This window comes from Pygoscelis adeliae, unplaced genomic scaffold (genome assembly GCF_000699105.1).
Source record: "Pygoscelis adeliae isolate BGI_AS28 unplaced genomic scaffold, ASM69910v1 Scaffold207, whole genome shotgun sequence".
In the NCBI taxonomy this organism is placed as follows: Eukaryota; Metazoa; Chordata; class Aves; order Sphenisciformes; family Spheniscidae; genus Pygoscelis; species Pygoscelis adeliae.
In genome coordinates this window covers 1,596,780-1,613,042 of record NW_008825160.1, presented here as the reverse complement: position 1 = coordinate 1,613,042, position 16,263 = coordinate 1,596,780, and the positions used below count along the sequence as shown (strand labels likewise).

The 16,263-nt window shown below is 47.8% G+C and overlaps 1 protein-coding gene across 1 annotated transcript in view; it reads left to right on the top strand.

The window, feature by feature from the left end:
• PLXNA4 (plexin A4) overlaps positions 1-16,263 on the top strand; it is a 442,850-nt gene that overhangs the window by 393,592 nt on the left and 32,995 nt on the right. The window contains exons 19-23 of the mRNA XM_009328687.1: positions 872-1,106; positions 1,523-1,665; positions 4,666-4,934; positions 8,280-8,346; positions 10,541-10,687. Coding sequence (XP_009326962.1) covers positions 872-1,106; positions 1,523-1,665; positions 4,666-4,934; positions 8,280-8,346; positions 10,541-10,687 — 861 coding nt within the window. The remainder of the gene's footprint in view (positions 1-871; positions 1,107-1,522; positions 1,666-4,665; positions 4,935-8,279; positions 8,347-10,540; positions 10,688-16,263) is intronic.

The window sequence follows — 16,263 nt, the reverse complement described above, 5'->3', positions numbered from 1 at the left end:
GCGAGTAGTACCCCGTGGGATTACTGTTGGGAGTGGTGTTCATGTAAAAATGGGCTCCTAACAGACCTGCTTCATCAGAGCATTTTGGTGGGCTTGCAGCAGTACCACCCACAGGGTTTCTTTCTGGCTGTTAAAAGCAAGGTCCTCGCACAGCAGCTTGTCCCAGAGACTGGCAGCAGCCCTGGGAACCTTCTGCATGGAGAGCAGAAAGCTGTGTTCAGCTCCCTGTCCCACTGGTGAGGATCTGCAGTCACCCTGCCAAAGCGTGGCTAGGAGAGGGGCTGTAAAGAGCATTGGCCAGGCTGTGTGGTTTTTGTGGGTTTTTTTTCCTGTCCCAGTGGCTTCCAGGTACAGTTTTCTCCGTTTAAAGAGTCAAAAGCAAATCGTGACTCTGATTTCTATATTCCCACTGTCCTGACTGCTGCTGTGCCAGCTGTCTGGGTCAAGTGTCCCCTGTTCCATTATGAGGTTAGGACCCATCAGACCGTACCCATGAGCTGTGTGTCCTGTGTGCATTTTGGGACTAAGTGTCATCAGGGCAGTCCAGCACAACATGGCTGTTTGGGACAGGGAATGGAAAACCCAGAATAAACCCTAAACTGCTATGTAGCCAGGACATTGGGACTGGTGAGATTTGTCTCACCAGAAGTCCTTTGTTGGTTGGGTTCATGGTCACTCTACCAACAGAAGTGCTTCTGCGTGACATTTCAGGTGTTTTTTAGCTGTTCTCTATCCAAGTACTTCATGCCCTGTCTAACTTGAGAGACAAGAGGAGGTCATCGTTCAGCCTTAGTCGGGGAGATGATGGAGTTTCTCTGTGTTCCCGCTTGTTCTGCAGATTCCATGTGACTTTTTCCTGCCTTCCCTCTAGGCTCGTGTAGGAGGGATGGAGTTCTCCCCAGGGATGGTCTACATCTCTCCAGACAGCCCTCTCAGCTTGCCAGCTATTGTCAGCATTGCTGTGGCTGGTGGCCTGCTCATCATCTTCATTGTGGCTGTATTGATTGCGTACAAGCGCAAATCCAGAGAAAGCGACCTCACCCTCAAGCGTCTGCAGATGCAGATGGACAACCTGGAATCCAGGGTGGCACTGGAGTGCAAAGAAGGTAGGATGAGGAAGGAAGGCTGGCACTGCATCAGTTTTAGTAGAAGAGAGAGATCCAGCCACAAAGCTTTGAGCCAAAATATCGCCAAGGAACAGGAATGTTGAACCCTGTGGGTCTGGCTCAAGCCTGGATCTAAACTGACTTTGCCTATTTTCCCTAAGTCCAGCCTTCCTCCACCCTGTCCAAGCTGTATTTGTTAACTCACAGTCCGGGGAGAGCCTTGGCATATGTCCCTGTGAAAAGGCAATGTTGTAGGAAAGGGGAGACTGCTCTTGTCCACCTTCTTCTTCCTCTCCACATGTTGCTTCTCCACTTGTACCTTAGTCCTCATGCACACGGGTCTGAGGGCTTCTCCCATCACAGTTAGGGAGGTATGGACTGTCATTGCTACATGAGTCGTTCCTTTTTTGTGTCAGCCTTTGCAGAGCTACAGACAGATATTCATGAGCTGACAAGCGATCTGGATGGAGCTGGGATCCCCTTCCTCGATTACCGAACCTACACCATGAGGGTGCTTTTCCCTGGCATTGAAGATCATCCAGTCCTGAGGGATCTGGAGGTAAGAAATCAACATCTCCTGCTTCTGGCTCCTCTCATGCCTCCCTGTTCTGTCCTGAATGCAAGAGATATTGTGTCAGTGGTGGGGACGTGATGGCTTATAATGCTGTGTCCTACCAGGGATGAAACTTTACCTCATTAAAAATCCAGGTTGAAAGGGGAAGATGATTCCTGCTATCTTAGATTTTAAATTCTGTTTGATCACTCATGTATTTGGAAGAGTCTCATAGATCTATGTGCATTAGGTCTACTGTATTAAGTTCCTCCTTAGTCTTTATCCTGCTGGGGTTTCGTTTTTAGACTGGATTTATTAGTTACAGATGTGCAGGGGACAGGAGAAAAAGTTGTGTGGCAGAGCAGCATAGCTGCCTGTGTCACTCCAGCTTTGCACAACTCTGACACTACCAAGAAGCCTTTTATCCTGGTAACACCTACAGAAATAACCTGCAGTCACGGAAGGAAGTTCACCTTTGCTACGCTCTGTGGTTTGCAGGGAAGTCAGAAAAACCACAGCATCCGTCTGCCCATACCCTGCCCACATCTGCCTCCTCTACCCCAGCTCTCTGGATGAGAGCGGTGGGAGGACAGTGAGATGTTGCCCAGCACTGTTGGGGTCTGCATACAGCCTGCATTACCTCACTGGCAACGATGAGTTTGATGGGACCCCGGGTGAGGTCTGCCCATGCTGCAAAACTCCTTCAGGCTTTTGCAGATGGACAGGCTCTGCTCTAGGGATACCTGGGCCAGAGAAGCAGGCGATACATGATGGCCAAGGCCAGGGAGGTCGTTGGCTGAGCTCTCTGCAAAGTCTTTGGCAAGCTCTCAGCTTCAGAGAGGCTCTGGCATGGGCCGGTGAGATTGTTGGAGGCCAAGACCAGAGTTAGTTGGCAGAGGGGAGGAACAGGAGCTGGCGCAGGCAATACCATGCTTGGCTGGCTGTGTAATCAGAGGTGCCTGCTCATCTTTGCTCCTTCCCTTCAGGAGAGCCAAAATTCATCAAACTATATGGAGAGAACCATTAAAAAACCCTGATCTGTCAGCAACGAGGACTTGTGGGATTGGGTAGGAGGCTGAGTTACACATCGACTACTGTAGATATTCGCCTTTGGGGTGCAGGTAGAATGGCCTCAAACTGCTTTCCCTCAGGAAGAGTAGTTCAGCAGCTTCAACAAATGAGCACAAGGGATGAGGGGTGATGAATCTCTCTCCCACATAGGTATACACATACACAAACACTTTCATCATACCCACAGCCAGTTACAGTCCCTACATGCATTAACCTCAGCCAGCCGACCACAGAATAACATCTGACCCTTATAGAGGTTTTAGCGTGGATACTCCCATATGCAGATACACACGGAGAGACACAGAGCTACTGTTTCAATCGGCTACCTTTGATCTCTTCTTCCTTTCATTTCATTCATCTTTTTTTTTTTTTTCCCCTTAATCCCCTGTAAAGCTTCAACAGCTCTTTCAGTGTCAATCAATCTTTGGCTACCAACATATGAGGGAAGGCAGTTCCCATTCTGCTCCCTTCTCTGTAGCACCTAGAAGGAGTTGCTCTTTATTGCAAAAGGCCCCAGCATGGATCCCGCAGTGAGCAGGTCTTACTTATTTCCAGTTCATTTGCTAATTAACTGCTTCCAGATGCAGTAAAAAATACTTTTCTTGTTATTTTTTTAATTCTCCATAATAACCTGGGGATAGACAATATTAAATGTTCAAGCAAGTAAGTAAAAAATAATTATTGGCGGGATGGGTGGTGGTTGGTTGGTTGGTTGGCTGGTTGGTTGTCTTAAGCTATTTACCAAGTAATTTATTTGCTGTATGCAAAAAGAGATAAGACCTCTAATTTCCAGAATGAAAAAGTAATGACTCTTTAAGGGGCCTTGCATTACTTGGTTGTTTAAGCATGCCAGCTTGTTTTGGATTAAAGTGCCAAATCTAGTTGGTTATTAATACATACATGCCTCAGTGACATGTGTTGCTCTGTGTTGAGCCCCTCCAGCTTCAAGGGAAGACTTTTCAAGGGCTGGAACAGCTTCAGCAATATGGAAGAATGAGTTTGAGGTTCTCTATTTAGGCTCCATTTTCATCTGGAGCCAGAAGGACCAGAAAGGGTAAAGCCTACTGTAGACTGTGGAGTCCAGAGTCCAGTGTTGAGGTCCTAAATTGTTCTATATAAAAACTAGTTCACCAGCCTCTCACAGCTGAGAAAAATATTAGAGACTTATCAACCTCTCTGTCTCCAAAGCATCTCACCTCCTAAGCCCAGGGGTCCTACCGCAGTGGGACCTCTAAGACAGGTCCCAACTCAGCGTGTCTTCTCACACCTTCATCTACCTAGTTCTTCAAACCAAGGCCCAGCTGCATGCTCACCATCTCAGCCACTGCCTCCCTGCATCTCTTAATCTCCTCAAAACCTGACCCCGGGCTCTCTCCCCCATTCACTTTCTTGCTGCCTCTCCCAGCTTCTTAAAGCTGAACCCCAAATCTCTGTAAGCAGGTTTCTTGCAAGGATGAAAAAGAGGTGTTTGGCGGCAATAGAGTGAGACTTCAGTCTGACTACAATGAAAATACAATATGGTATGGTACCACATCCAGGCATTAGCAATCTCTTTTTGATGTACTGTTCAGGGAGGGAAACACAAGGTTGGAAAGTAATCATCCGGCTGTGGCTAGGAGGTCTCACAGGCTTCCTAATCATCAGATGACATATGGACTCTCTTCCTTTTTTCAGGACTATCCTGTGATGCAGAAAGAAGGACTCACCTGCCTGCTAGATGCAAGACTTTTTTTTGTTTTTAATTGTTTCTGCTGTTTGAAGCAGCTTTTCCCTTTTCCCTGTCTCAGAACTGACGACTTCTTGATATCAAAGTGTATAGTTGGAGGAGCTGGAGTGATGAGGGCAGAGAGGTAGCAAAGAGTGTGTGACCCATTTGGGAGAGGTCTCACGGTGGGCAGTGACTGAAAGGTATAAAATCCCTTTCTTCTTGTGCAGGTCCCTGGCTATAGGCAGGAACGGGTGGAGAAAGGCCTGAAGCTCTTTGCTCAGCTCATCAACAACAAGGTTTTCCTACTATCCTTCATCCGCACACTGGAGTCCCAGCGCAGCTTCTCCATGAGGGACCGTGGTAATGTGGCCTCGCTGATCATGACGGTGCTGCAGAGCAAGCTGGAGTACGCTACTGATGTCCTCAAACAGCTCTTGGCTGACCTCATAGACAAAAATCTGGAGAGCAAGAACCACCCCAAACTGCTGCTCCGGAGGTAAGGATGCCTGGGGCTGGAGTGAGCTGGGCTGGGCAGCCTGTGGCCCGCTGTCTAACATAAGCATGCTAGTCATCTTTGGAAGAAAGGGGCAAATTTGCTTGATTTTTGTTTGTGCAGCAGGGTGTGAAATCAGAATGATATACAGCCACAGTTCATGTGACCCCGTAGGGCTGGCATGAAGCTCTTTGCAGAGAAAGGTGAATAAGGAAACTAGGGCTGAATGAAGACTGTATCACTCTCCCTTTCTCGTTTCCTGGTCATTTAAGACTTCCTGACAGAGCATTCCTTTCAGCAAGTGTGTCTGTAGATCTTGCTCCATCTCCTCCCTAACCAAAAAGCAGTCAACAGTTAAAGGTTACAGAACTGAACTACCTCTGGATTTTAATGTGGATCTTCCAGAAAGCTTCATAAGGGCAGCAAGAACCCATGCCTCCTAGTCCTTATTTTGGACTCTTTGTGTGCTTAAGACATTCATTTATGCTTATGTTTCCTTTTAACCTGAAAATTCCGATTGCATCGTGTAGGACCTATGAGTATGTCACATAGAACAGACTGTACCATATCCCTGGTAAGTCAGCTGCTGCCTTCTCCTGCCTGGGACATGGACTGCCCTGCTGCGTTTCTTGTTCATGAGTTAACTACAGACACATGGAGAGTCTTCTTCAGCTGCATTGTGGGATCTTCTGTCTCTCCCTGAGCGTGGGCGCTGGGAGCTTGTTGAAGCCAGTAGCAGAGCTGAGCAGGACAACAGAACTGGTTTCGTATCAGGCACAAGTTTGGGTTGGTGCTTCTTGGCCAGGTCTAAGGTTTAACTACCAGGGTTGTATGGGAACCCTTAAATTAGAAATCTACTGCTTCATAATTAATGTGCTTTCTCTGCCTAGGGAAATGCTGCCTCTTCTCCCTTTGGGATCATATTCAGCCCCTTTTCACGGTCTGAACCAATCCTTCTGATTCAAGCCAGGACCCTAAGTAAAATCAGGGGGAGTCTACTGGAGATGGATGGCTTTTGCCACCGCTCAGAGCCAACTTTGAGGAGCTCTCAGCTGATTGCGATGGACAGCTTGGGCAGGGAAGAGATCTGTGTTGCCTGCTGGGAGGGTTTCCATCTGGCACACAGCCCACTATGGAGAGCCAGCAAAAAAAGGAGGAGAAGGCACTTCCTGGCATTCAGGGTAGCAAAGCCAGGGGCAGAGACTGGACTTCGCTTTGGTGTCAGTTGACTCCCTGATGCAATTCAAGCCCTACAGCCAGGCTGGTGACCTCCCTCCAGCTGTCCCCAGGCTTCCTCTCTGTGCTTCTCCTCTGATGCTGGATGGCACTGCCTCCTTCCAATTGTCTCCTCCCTTCATTTTCTCCTTTTTCTTCCCCTTTCTCCATCTCTTTATCTTCCCTGGTTGTTCATTCCTGTCTTGTCCTGAGCATCCCATCTTCCTTCTTTCTCCTTCTTCCAGCTCTTTTCTAATTCTAGTCCTCTTCGTTGGAAATGAAATGTGGCCTTTGGAAGGAGAGCCAGTGAACAAAGAAGGCACCTCCGCTGTTCCAAGCTCTAAAAACACAAGGAGAAGTCAGAGATGTGTTTTGTGCTCTGAGATGGAGGTCCTGCACTGAGCAGCACCAGAACAGAGTCTACAAATGAACATGTGAATAGCTTAGTGCCTTGGGATTCAGATGTTGGTGTGAGGTCCCCAGACAATTAGTTGGAGCAGCTGGATTCAACTTGATGCTTCCCCTCCCTCCCTGTGACTCTGTGGATGGAAGGGAATCTTCCAACACCTTTCTGCAGTGTTGGTTTTGGGGGTATTTGACAGGAGGAAGGAACTGGCTGGGATGGTTTTCCCACCTCACCTGTGTCCAGTATTCATCCCTCATGACATCTACAGCCTCAAAGAGATCAAAGTTGTCAGGGCAGAGAGCACGATGGGATTGCAGTTCTTTTTCTCATGGTAATGCTAAGTTTGCACCATGTGATGGGGTCCTAGGTGTCACACTAGGGAGTGTCAGAAAGAGCACTCTTCTGGGTGACATTCCCTACGAGGAGCTCAGACCATGATAAGCGTGGAGATTGCTGGAATTGAATATCATACCATGACCACTGGAGGACAGCAGCTAGGTGATGTTGACCAAGGGGAATAAAGGGCAAACAGGCTGGTTTGGACAGAGGCAAACTCTAGGCACAGACACAGCAATGATCACTGTAGACAAAGAAAATACAGCATTAATCTGGTAGCAAACTGGGACCATATCACCTCTTTGGTTGCAGGCAAGAGAAGAGGACTGACAACAGACACCCCTATTATCACTCCTTCCCCTACCATCCCCACCATTTAAGTGAGATGTGCCTGTGAGAACAGAGGAATCCCTGTGGACACCAGGCTAAAGATCAACTGTGTTTAGCTAGGGAAGGGACCATCATTTTGTGTTGGTGGACACTCTTTTCAGGCAAGGTTGCTGGCTGGTTCCAAGCATAACAGCTCCAGTGATGCAAACCTTTCCCCTTGCAAGTCCCATGCTCCAGAGGAAGCAAGATCAACTTTATGCTGAAGGACTAGGGAACCTAAAAAGTAAGCTGCAACCTTAAGTGAGAACCCCTGGGTGGCTTTGGTGATAGCCAGGACAAGGAAGACCCACTTTAATTCATCCAGGCAGGGACTCTTGCTTTCTTCTTGAGCAGCACCAGTGCATGTACTGGAGCCAACACAGATTTATCCTGTGCTCCTGGTGCCCAAACCACATTTACAGGTCTGAGTTGGTCCTTCTGTAGGAAAAGTTCACCCTGAAGGCTTGAGATGGATTTTTGTCTGATTGAGGACAGAGTGTTCAAGGGCAACAGGATGCGTTCTGTGACTGTGCCACATTGACACATTGAGAAGTATAATCACTCCCAAATGCCAGGGAGATAATCAGTGCCAGATAACTATTCTCTGGTGATTTAGATCTGTCTGTCTGTCTTAAGTATTTATATAGCCTGCTTGTCATATGGCCTAACTCTGAGCTCCTCGTATTTGATGGATTTATCCTTCCTGAGCTCCTCTGAGGTTTCCTCAAATGTTGTCATCTCCATTTCATTGACAGAGAAACTGAGAAACAGACAGATGGGGACTTCTCTAGTCACAAGAGAATCAACAGAGCAGTAAGGATTTGCCTGAAGGTTTCCTAAATCCAAAGCTAAAACAGAGAGCCTAGGACACGCTTAATCCTGATGGTGTCATGCCAGACTTTCCATGGGGCTCAGAGATCTGGGCAGTAAGATGGACAAAGCCAATCTTTTGACTGGCCCTTTGATATGACCAGCATGAGTAACTCATTTCCAATTTGCTTTTTCTCCTGGGCTGATTTTAGGACAGAGTCTGTGGCTGAGAAAATGCTCACCAACTGGTTCACCTTCCTTCTGTACAAGTTCCTCAAGGTAAGAGGAGGAGCATGGATGAACAGCTGCTTTAATGCATTTCTTCTTGGCAAGGTTTAGTTGGGGCAAAAACTTCCCAGATATAAGGGGAAAGGGTTTTATTCTCAGGAGAGAGCTCACTGCCTAATGGGAGAGGGGCTGTTTTCTGATCCAGGGAGAGCAAAGAGGGACAGTTTGTTAGAGAGGCAGCCTGTTGGTCTTACTCCTGTACAGAGGTGGGATCTAAGGGTCAGTGCTGAAACATGAAGGATTTCAGAGCCTGGTGGAGACCCATATTGAAAACACTCTCCTTTTACTAGCAGACTCAGATCGCCATGGCATGGTGACCCATATTTTCAGTGTATAGTGGCTGGACATCTCCTACCACCCCAATTCAGCGGCAGTACTGAGGCCTAGTGCCTCCATCATACCCAGTGCCTCCATCATACTTAACCTGCTCTACCCAAACCATAACTGGATCCCTGCTTAGTTTAATTTAGGGCCGAGCCCAAGCTCTTCTTGGCATAAGGCTGCCTCAAGCCTGCCCTGGGCATGGCCATACACCCGCTGAGTACAGAGGGCTGGACGCAATACACCATGTAAACCTGACTGCTGCATCCAGAGCCCAGCAGGGGCTGAGCCCGTTGCTGCTTTGTATCCCAGTGGGAGGTAGGGTTGGCTTTGCAGGGCGCTCATCAGAAAAACAGTGAAAAGACTTGAGACACACCCTGAGCCCTCTTGTTCCTCCTGGAGGGCCTCCTTGGCATAGTGTGTAGTAAAAAAAAGAGGTTTTCAGCCTTTGAGACCTGCCGCTGACTGCTGTGTGATGGCAGTTTCCTCTTGGGGACCCACATTGAGCCTCAAGCATGCTAATTGTCAAGGCACCAAACTCAGAGCCAGCCTTTTCGGAAGGAGCTGGGCTCTGCACCTCTCCGCCACTCCCAGTGCAGTTGCTAGATATCCCTACACCTTACAGCTCTGTTTGGACAGAACAGCCACCCTCTGCCTGGCAATTCAAGGCTTTACAAATCAATCCTATTCCCCTGAACCTTCCCCAGGCACAACCAGCCCAAGGATGAACGCATGGGAAAGTTTTGAAGGTCCCTGGAAGGTAATTTCAGTGACTTCAGTATCAGATTCCTGCTTTCAGCTGAAAGGAAAGGATATAAGGAGGTGACTCTCTAAAAAGCTGCTTTTATAATAGGCTTTTTTCACCCCACTCAGCTACTTGTCTTCTTGCCTTAGCCTGAACAGAGGCCTGATAAGGGCAAGAGACAGGCACACAGAAGCAATATGCTGCTGGCAGATAAGCTAATTAAGTGGGAGACAGGTGTAGGAACTGAGAAAGGGGCCACTTTGCTTCAGATTATTAACTTGTTTTTGCTGGGATTTACACCAGAGGAAAATGACCTTGCTCGTTGAGTTGGGACAAACTGCAAGAGGAGAGGGCAAGGTGGGGAGGAGAGGAGGAAAGATGGAGATATGAAGGGGAAGGGAGGCAATAGAAGAAAGCACGAGGAGAGGTGCATGGCAGCAGATGCGTAGAGGGAGGGCAGCGAGGGAGGAGAGCCTAGGAAAAGTGTGGGAATAGGAGTGCAGTGAGTGCGAATGATGGGAAGGAGAAATTAGGGAGAGGTGTGCTTTGCTGGCCCTGCCTGTGGGCTGCTTGTTGCTGTCCTGTGCTGGGCCGCACACATCTGACATCACCGATGCAACCTTACAGAGCCAGGGGCACATCTCCCCTGGGTCACGGAGCTGCTCCTGCCTGAGCATTCCTATTTGCTTCCAGCATGAGAGTGCTCAGGGAGACTGTGGACTCTGCCCAGACACCGAGGACAGGTCACCAGCAGTCCATCTCCCTTTCATACCTGTCTCCAGGTCCTCTGGGACCCATCCCACCACCTGCTCCAGTGGAAAGCTCTGGCCTGGTGGCAATCACTTGAACAGCTCCTACAAGGCTCTGCAAGCCTCAACATTGCCGGGGACCACTGACACCTTTGTCCCGTGACAGGACACTCAGAGGGCTGGTTGCACTCTGTGGAAGTGGTGGGTCACCTCTATTCCCGGGCTGTATGGAATAGACTGATTCCTACTGATGCATCTGCCTCAAGTGGTTGGGGATGGCAAGCCGTGGCAGTCATTGAGATGCTATGTAGGCTGGGTTCTGACCTCTGCTCCTCCTGTTTCACCTCACGGTTGTCTCTCACCCCTGCAGGAGTGTGCTGGTGAACCTCTGTTCTCCCTTTTCTGTGCCATCAAGCAGCAGATGGAAAAGGGTCCCATCGACTCGATCACTGGGGAGGCCCGGTACTCACTGAGTGAGGACAAGCTTATCCGACAGCAGATTGATTACAAGACACTGGTGAGTGCTCTGAGCACACCTTCCTATGGGCTTGTCCAGCCTCTTCTAGCAAAAGGGGATTTAGAGAAAAGAAGCCAGTGATGGGCGTGCTGACCCTCTGGGACAATTTATTATTGCGACCCAGCAGGGTAACCCTGCTGAAGACTGACTAGTCGCATCCCCTAACACAGCAAGGTTTGTGGCTGAAGCATCCCCTTGCAAAGCATGTTTGCAAAGACGGCTGCTTCCAAGTCGCTTCCGTTGTGCCCTGCCCCATGCCCAGAGCACCTCCAGCTCCCCAAAGGCATTGCCTGTTCTCTGAAAGCATCTGCGCTCATTGCAGGGTAGGCTGACATTGCCAATCCTTTACCATTCCTGGGATTAGGTGAGGCCCGGGAGCATTGGAAGACGAGTGTGAACCTTGTGTCATGAATATGTCTGTGAACGTGCCGACAATAGATATGGGCAATTTACTCTGTTCTGTTAGACAAAATACTTCCCAGTATCTACCCCTTTTCCCTGGAATGACGCCCACCCTTCCAACATCCCTCTGAGTTGTAAGTCAAAGGTAACAGTCTTCCTACAGCAGAAAGGTGGGGTTGTCACTGCAAGTTGTCACCACCCTGAGCTCTTCCCTGGGAGGAGTGTGAAGTTCATGGTGGGGTTTCTTCCTCCTTTCTCTTGGGACCACCTGTGGATATTTTGATCCCCCCTCTCCCCATCACCTGCTCCATTCTCCCTGGTCCCCAGCACCAGTGGCAGAGCTGCCCAGCGCCCAGACCGGGCACACAAAGGGCTGGTGTTTGCTGGGCAGGGCCTGCCCGGGGCGGCAGCCCTTGGCCATGAGAGGTGTCCCCAGGGCTGAGCTCAGGCCTTTGTCCATGGGACACTTGTGATCACAGGGACACCCAGCTCAGGGCATGGCAAGCCCAGAGCCGTCCTGAGACCTTGTGGTGTTGGGTCAGTGCAAAGCCCGTGGCCTCCTGCAAGTTACAGCAAAAAAAATTTTTATGAAGTTATATCGCAAGGGTCTTCCCTAGAACAATCCTCAACAGAAAAAAAAAAAAAATCTGTTTCTCCAATGAAAATTTCAACATCAAGGAATATGTTAGAGGTACACAGTGGAGGGACCTATTAGGTCTTCTCTAGAGCTAATGCAGCCATTCCTCTTGAGCAAGCACAAGTCAAAGAAAAATGAACTTGATTTAAAGATTTCAAGGGAAAGAATATTAATCCTTATCACTGAGTCATTTGCTTCAAAATATAATTGTCTGCATGGTGAAAGATATACATTGCATATGTCCAGCTTTAGCTTCTACTCTGAGATTACACCCTTTTCCCACTTGATTAAAGAACAACAATTAAAGACCATTAGATATCTCTTCTTACTGGAAGTGTTTGTGGGCCTTCACTTTTTCCTGGATACTTTAAATCCACTGAGCTTCTAAGTCTCTGTGGGATGAAGAACACTTTCCAAGCCTTCAATGATCCTTGTAAATTCTTTATTTCCCATGTCGTTGTTCTCAGAAAACCCCAACTCCAAATTTTAGGATGGTCAGAAGATGCTCCGAACTTATCAGATTATTTTGTTTGCACTTTCAAATGAGGGACATTCATCTCACTTAACTTCAGCTGGCTGTGAGAGCTGTGTCCAGTCAATGTTAGTTCCTTGACCTGTCTTAGATCTTAGCTCAGACGGGCTGATGCTAGAAATGCCTGCTTTTCTTCAGTAACTACAGGCAGTCCAGAGGTGAGCTTTGATAGAATACAAGTCTGATGGGGGGGTAGACTTTATTCTTATGTAAGACCACAATTTTATTTTGCATATTAAAAACGCGACTTTCCTATTAAATCAGCAGCGTAGTGCTTCTTTTCTATTACGTGTGGTTGTCTAGCAATTTGGAGGCCTGAACTCACATGGAGAGAGTGAGCAAAAGGAAGAAAAATGCAGACACAGAGTGATCGCTTTCACCAAAGGAAATCCCTTCGAACCTTTTAGGCTTGATATAAAGCAGCCAGCAAAGGGTAGTAATTATACATCAGCCTGAACAAAGCTCTCCTCCATTCGCTTTGTGTCGTTTGATGTTAATCAGCTCTCCCTCTTACATCTCAAGAGCAGACAAATATATCCCGATAGGAATCTCAGCAGATTTACAGAGATCAGCTTCAGTGAAGGAGATTAAGAAGCAGCAGAATATGAATAGGATTGTTCTTCCTTTCTGTTTCTCTTTTTTTCTGTTTTATTTTGTCCTTCCTCTACCTTCCTTAAGCAGTCTGTCATCTTTTATTAAAAATATATAGTAACTAAATAAAGCAAGAACTGATTCAGTATTTGTAATATAGGAATTCCCTCAATGTCTCCTGCTCTCTACCAAATGCACCTACCTGGTCACCACTGTGAGTTTGCAGTGTGTGCGGCTAAAATTCATTGGGTTGTTCATGTTTCATGAGTGCTAGATGACTGCTTGACTGAGTTAAATCACAATTCCAGCAGTGTGGTGCATTGAAACAGGCTGTTTATTGTCATTATTCCAGGAAGACAAGGCCAGGGCTTCTTTTGGAAGGCATTTATTCTTTAGCTTTCATTAATCATGACCAAATATTTTAAGTCATGGTTTCAAATATGGTTTGAGTGAAAAGCAGATCCAAAGGAATTGACATATCCAGGGAGAAGAAAGAAGACAGAGCACTTTCAGACATCTGGAATTACTGATTTTACAATACACACCTCATTCACTAAATTTAGATTGTTTCAGTCTGATTTCTCTCCAAACAAGATAGCTCCAATTTGCTGTCTGCCAGGTCCTACAGTTCTCTCAGGAAGCAGCCCTCCGTGGCCTAGGGTCTTTGCAGTCTATAGCAATTTCTGTACTTACTGGATTTTTCAGTCCCAGAGAAATTGAGCAAGTTACAGGTGTGATTTACTAGAGTAGATGTGTTGCAGCTAAACAGTAGGTCTTCTCCCTACTTCTCCTCAAAGAAACACTCTCTTGTGTTAATGTCTTCACTAGCAGTCAGTGCTCATCATCTCTGGTCTGCAGTGTTATTAAAAACCCAGCTAGATTATTCTGTCTATGAGAGACAGGAAGATCTCATCCCCGCTGACTGCCTTTGCCAGAATCCATGATTTTTTAACCATTCACCAAACCAGAGTTCAGATGCAAAAACCTCACTCCCGACTGCCGCTGCTCTGCTGTCACTGGGAGGTGAAAGAGCATCCATCTCCTGTGTCAGCTTCATTTCTGTTGATACAAATAATGCAGGGGAGCAAAGACCTTGATGTGTATCGAAAGCTATCAAGAGTATTGGCTAATTAGTGCTTGGGGTTGGTAGGCAAGAGCTGCCCAGTATGTCTTGAGGAGTGGCATGCTCTGCGTGCTCCCTGCACACCTCGGCGGCTCTAGTGCTGAGAGCCTAATTGGATCATCTCACCTGACAACATATTCTGGATAGATAAAGATGCTTTGAGCTGCCTTTGGTTAAGGCTTTTCAGGGAATTTTGATGGCAGGGAGGAAGCCACTACTGAGATATAAGAAGGCTCTCCCATGCTTGGTCTCTTTGGGGGTCTTTCTCCTCCTTGCTCACTGCCAAGCCTCACTGTGTGCTAGCCTCCTTGGACCTTCCTTAGCCCAATCTAGAAGGGAGAGAAAGATGTCTGTCCCCAAGACAGAAACTGTAGTGATGTCCTGGTATCAGGGCAGACCACTCAAACACCACAGAGAACTCAGAGCCAGGGTCCCCATATGAGTAATCACAAGCTGTGCCTTTATTATTTCAATGCCAGTAATCCATAGTGGAGATCAGGGCTTAGCTGTGCTAGACATTGCATGTGTATATACACTGAGTGACAGCTCATGGCTGGAAGGGCTGGCAGACAAAAAAAGCCCAAGGATGTAAAAAAGGGTCAATAAACACAAATCCAGTGAGATGATGTGCCCCGAGGTCATACACAGTCAGTGGGAGAGCACGGCTCAGAAGTTACTACTCCACTTGCTCCCAGTCCCATACCTTTTCCTGTTGACCCCACAACTGGCACCGTCCTTATGTTATGCTGACACAGACCTCAATGCATGACAGAACAGTGATGCCAAGTGCTGGTGTCCTCTCAGTGGCAAAACATTCAGCCTCTCCTTGAGTGACACTGAAGTTTCCTCTCCCCTTCATCCACCTTGCTAGCTCTGCCCCGTAGGGCTCAAAGGCAGGTAGTGGGTGATGGAGCAGTAACAGTGAATGCATTCAGGAGATCAGCATGGCAAAACTTCCCTCAGACTGACTAATGCAGGAATACAACACAGGCCATCTCAGGGATCTCTTCCCCACCAGTTGACGTTGAAATTGTATTGACATAGCTGAGCAGCACTGCAGGAGCGATGGGATTAGTTCTCTGTCTTACATTGGTTGTTATGAGGACAGCCCTGGGCGAAGCGCAGGGCAAACCTTACTCTTCCAGTGAGACTGGAGCATCTGAACTCTGCTAAATGGACAAAGCCAATGCTTAGATTTTTTTTTTCTCCTGGTCACCTCCTACCAGGGACAATCTATAGAAAGCTGGGGGGACAACAGAAGAAACCCTTGGGAGGATTCCCACAGAAGTGGTAGGAATCTCTCTCTCCATTGCAGACACCTTATTATGAATAGGAGCCTCAGTCTGTTGGATGGGGAGCAGAGATTTTCAGTCATCTGTGGTGTAAGGATGACTTCTATAGGCCCATGACAATCTCCAAAGAAGAGCCATGTAGTGTGTGCAGTACACAGGTGCAGCCTGCAAAATTCCAGGTCTTTGTACTGAGAAAAGTTTAGTGCTCCACAAGAGAATAGTTGGAAAATACCAACTGAGAGTTGATGTGAAGCCTGGGGCATATGTGTCAAAGCCACTGTGCTCTGGGAAGGGTGTTGCTTTCTATAAGTAATGCCTGAATTCCCTAAAATATTGAAAGGAGCCTCTTGACTGTCATTGATATGAACACACTGGAGCTCAGGGGTTTACAGGTACTACCAGCTGCCCCCACCTATGCTTGAGACCACTAAGAGCAAACTTCTCTCTGCACAGCCCTTTGAAATATTGCCTTCCCTGCTCCTTCTTCTTCCAACTGAGCCAGAAAAGAGGAGAGCAAGAACTACTGTAGTCAGGGCATGAATGATCGTGGCTCACCCAGGCAGAGTTTTTCTGCCATCTCCCAAAGTCAGCACCCCGTGAAATTCAAGGGCAACCAAGTTATAAGAGCAAATCACCTTTGTCAGCTTCCAGCTGGATGATGGTCCACCTTGCATGGTGGGTACTGGTGTGGTGGGCACTGGTCAGCACCTGCAGGAGATGTTGGCCGTTCTGGACCAGCAGCTAGAAGCCTGGCAGGGTAATCCAGATCATTTTAAAGAGCACTAAGTGCCTTCATGTGGGGAACTGAACTGAACCCCAGGTGTTTGCATCAGAGATGAATCACACCACACAGCTTCCTCTGACTGGCATCAGCTCAGTTCACCTCAGCTGAGCTCAGATCACTGAGAGAGACCTGCAGAGTAACTTGGTCTCCAGAACCATGTGTGACCCCCATAGCACTCTCACAAGAGCTGTCCTAGCCTGCCATCACTGCTTCGT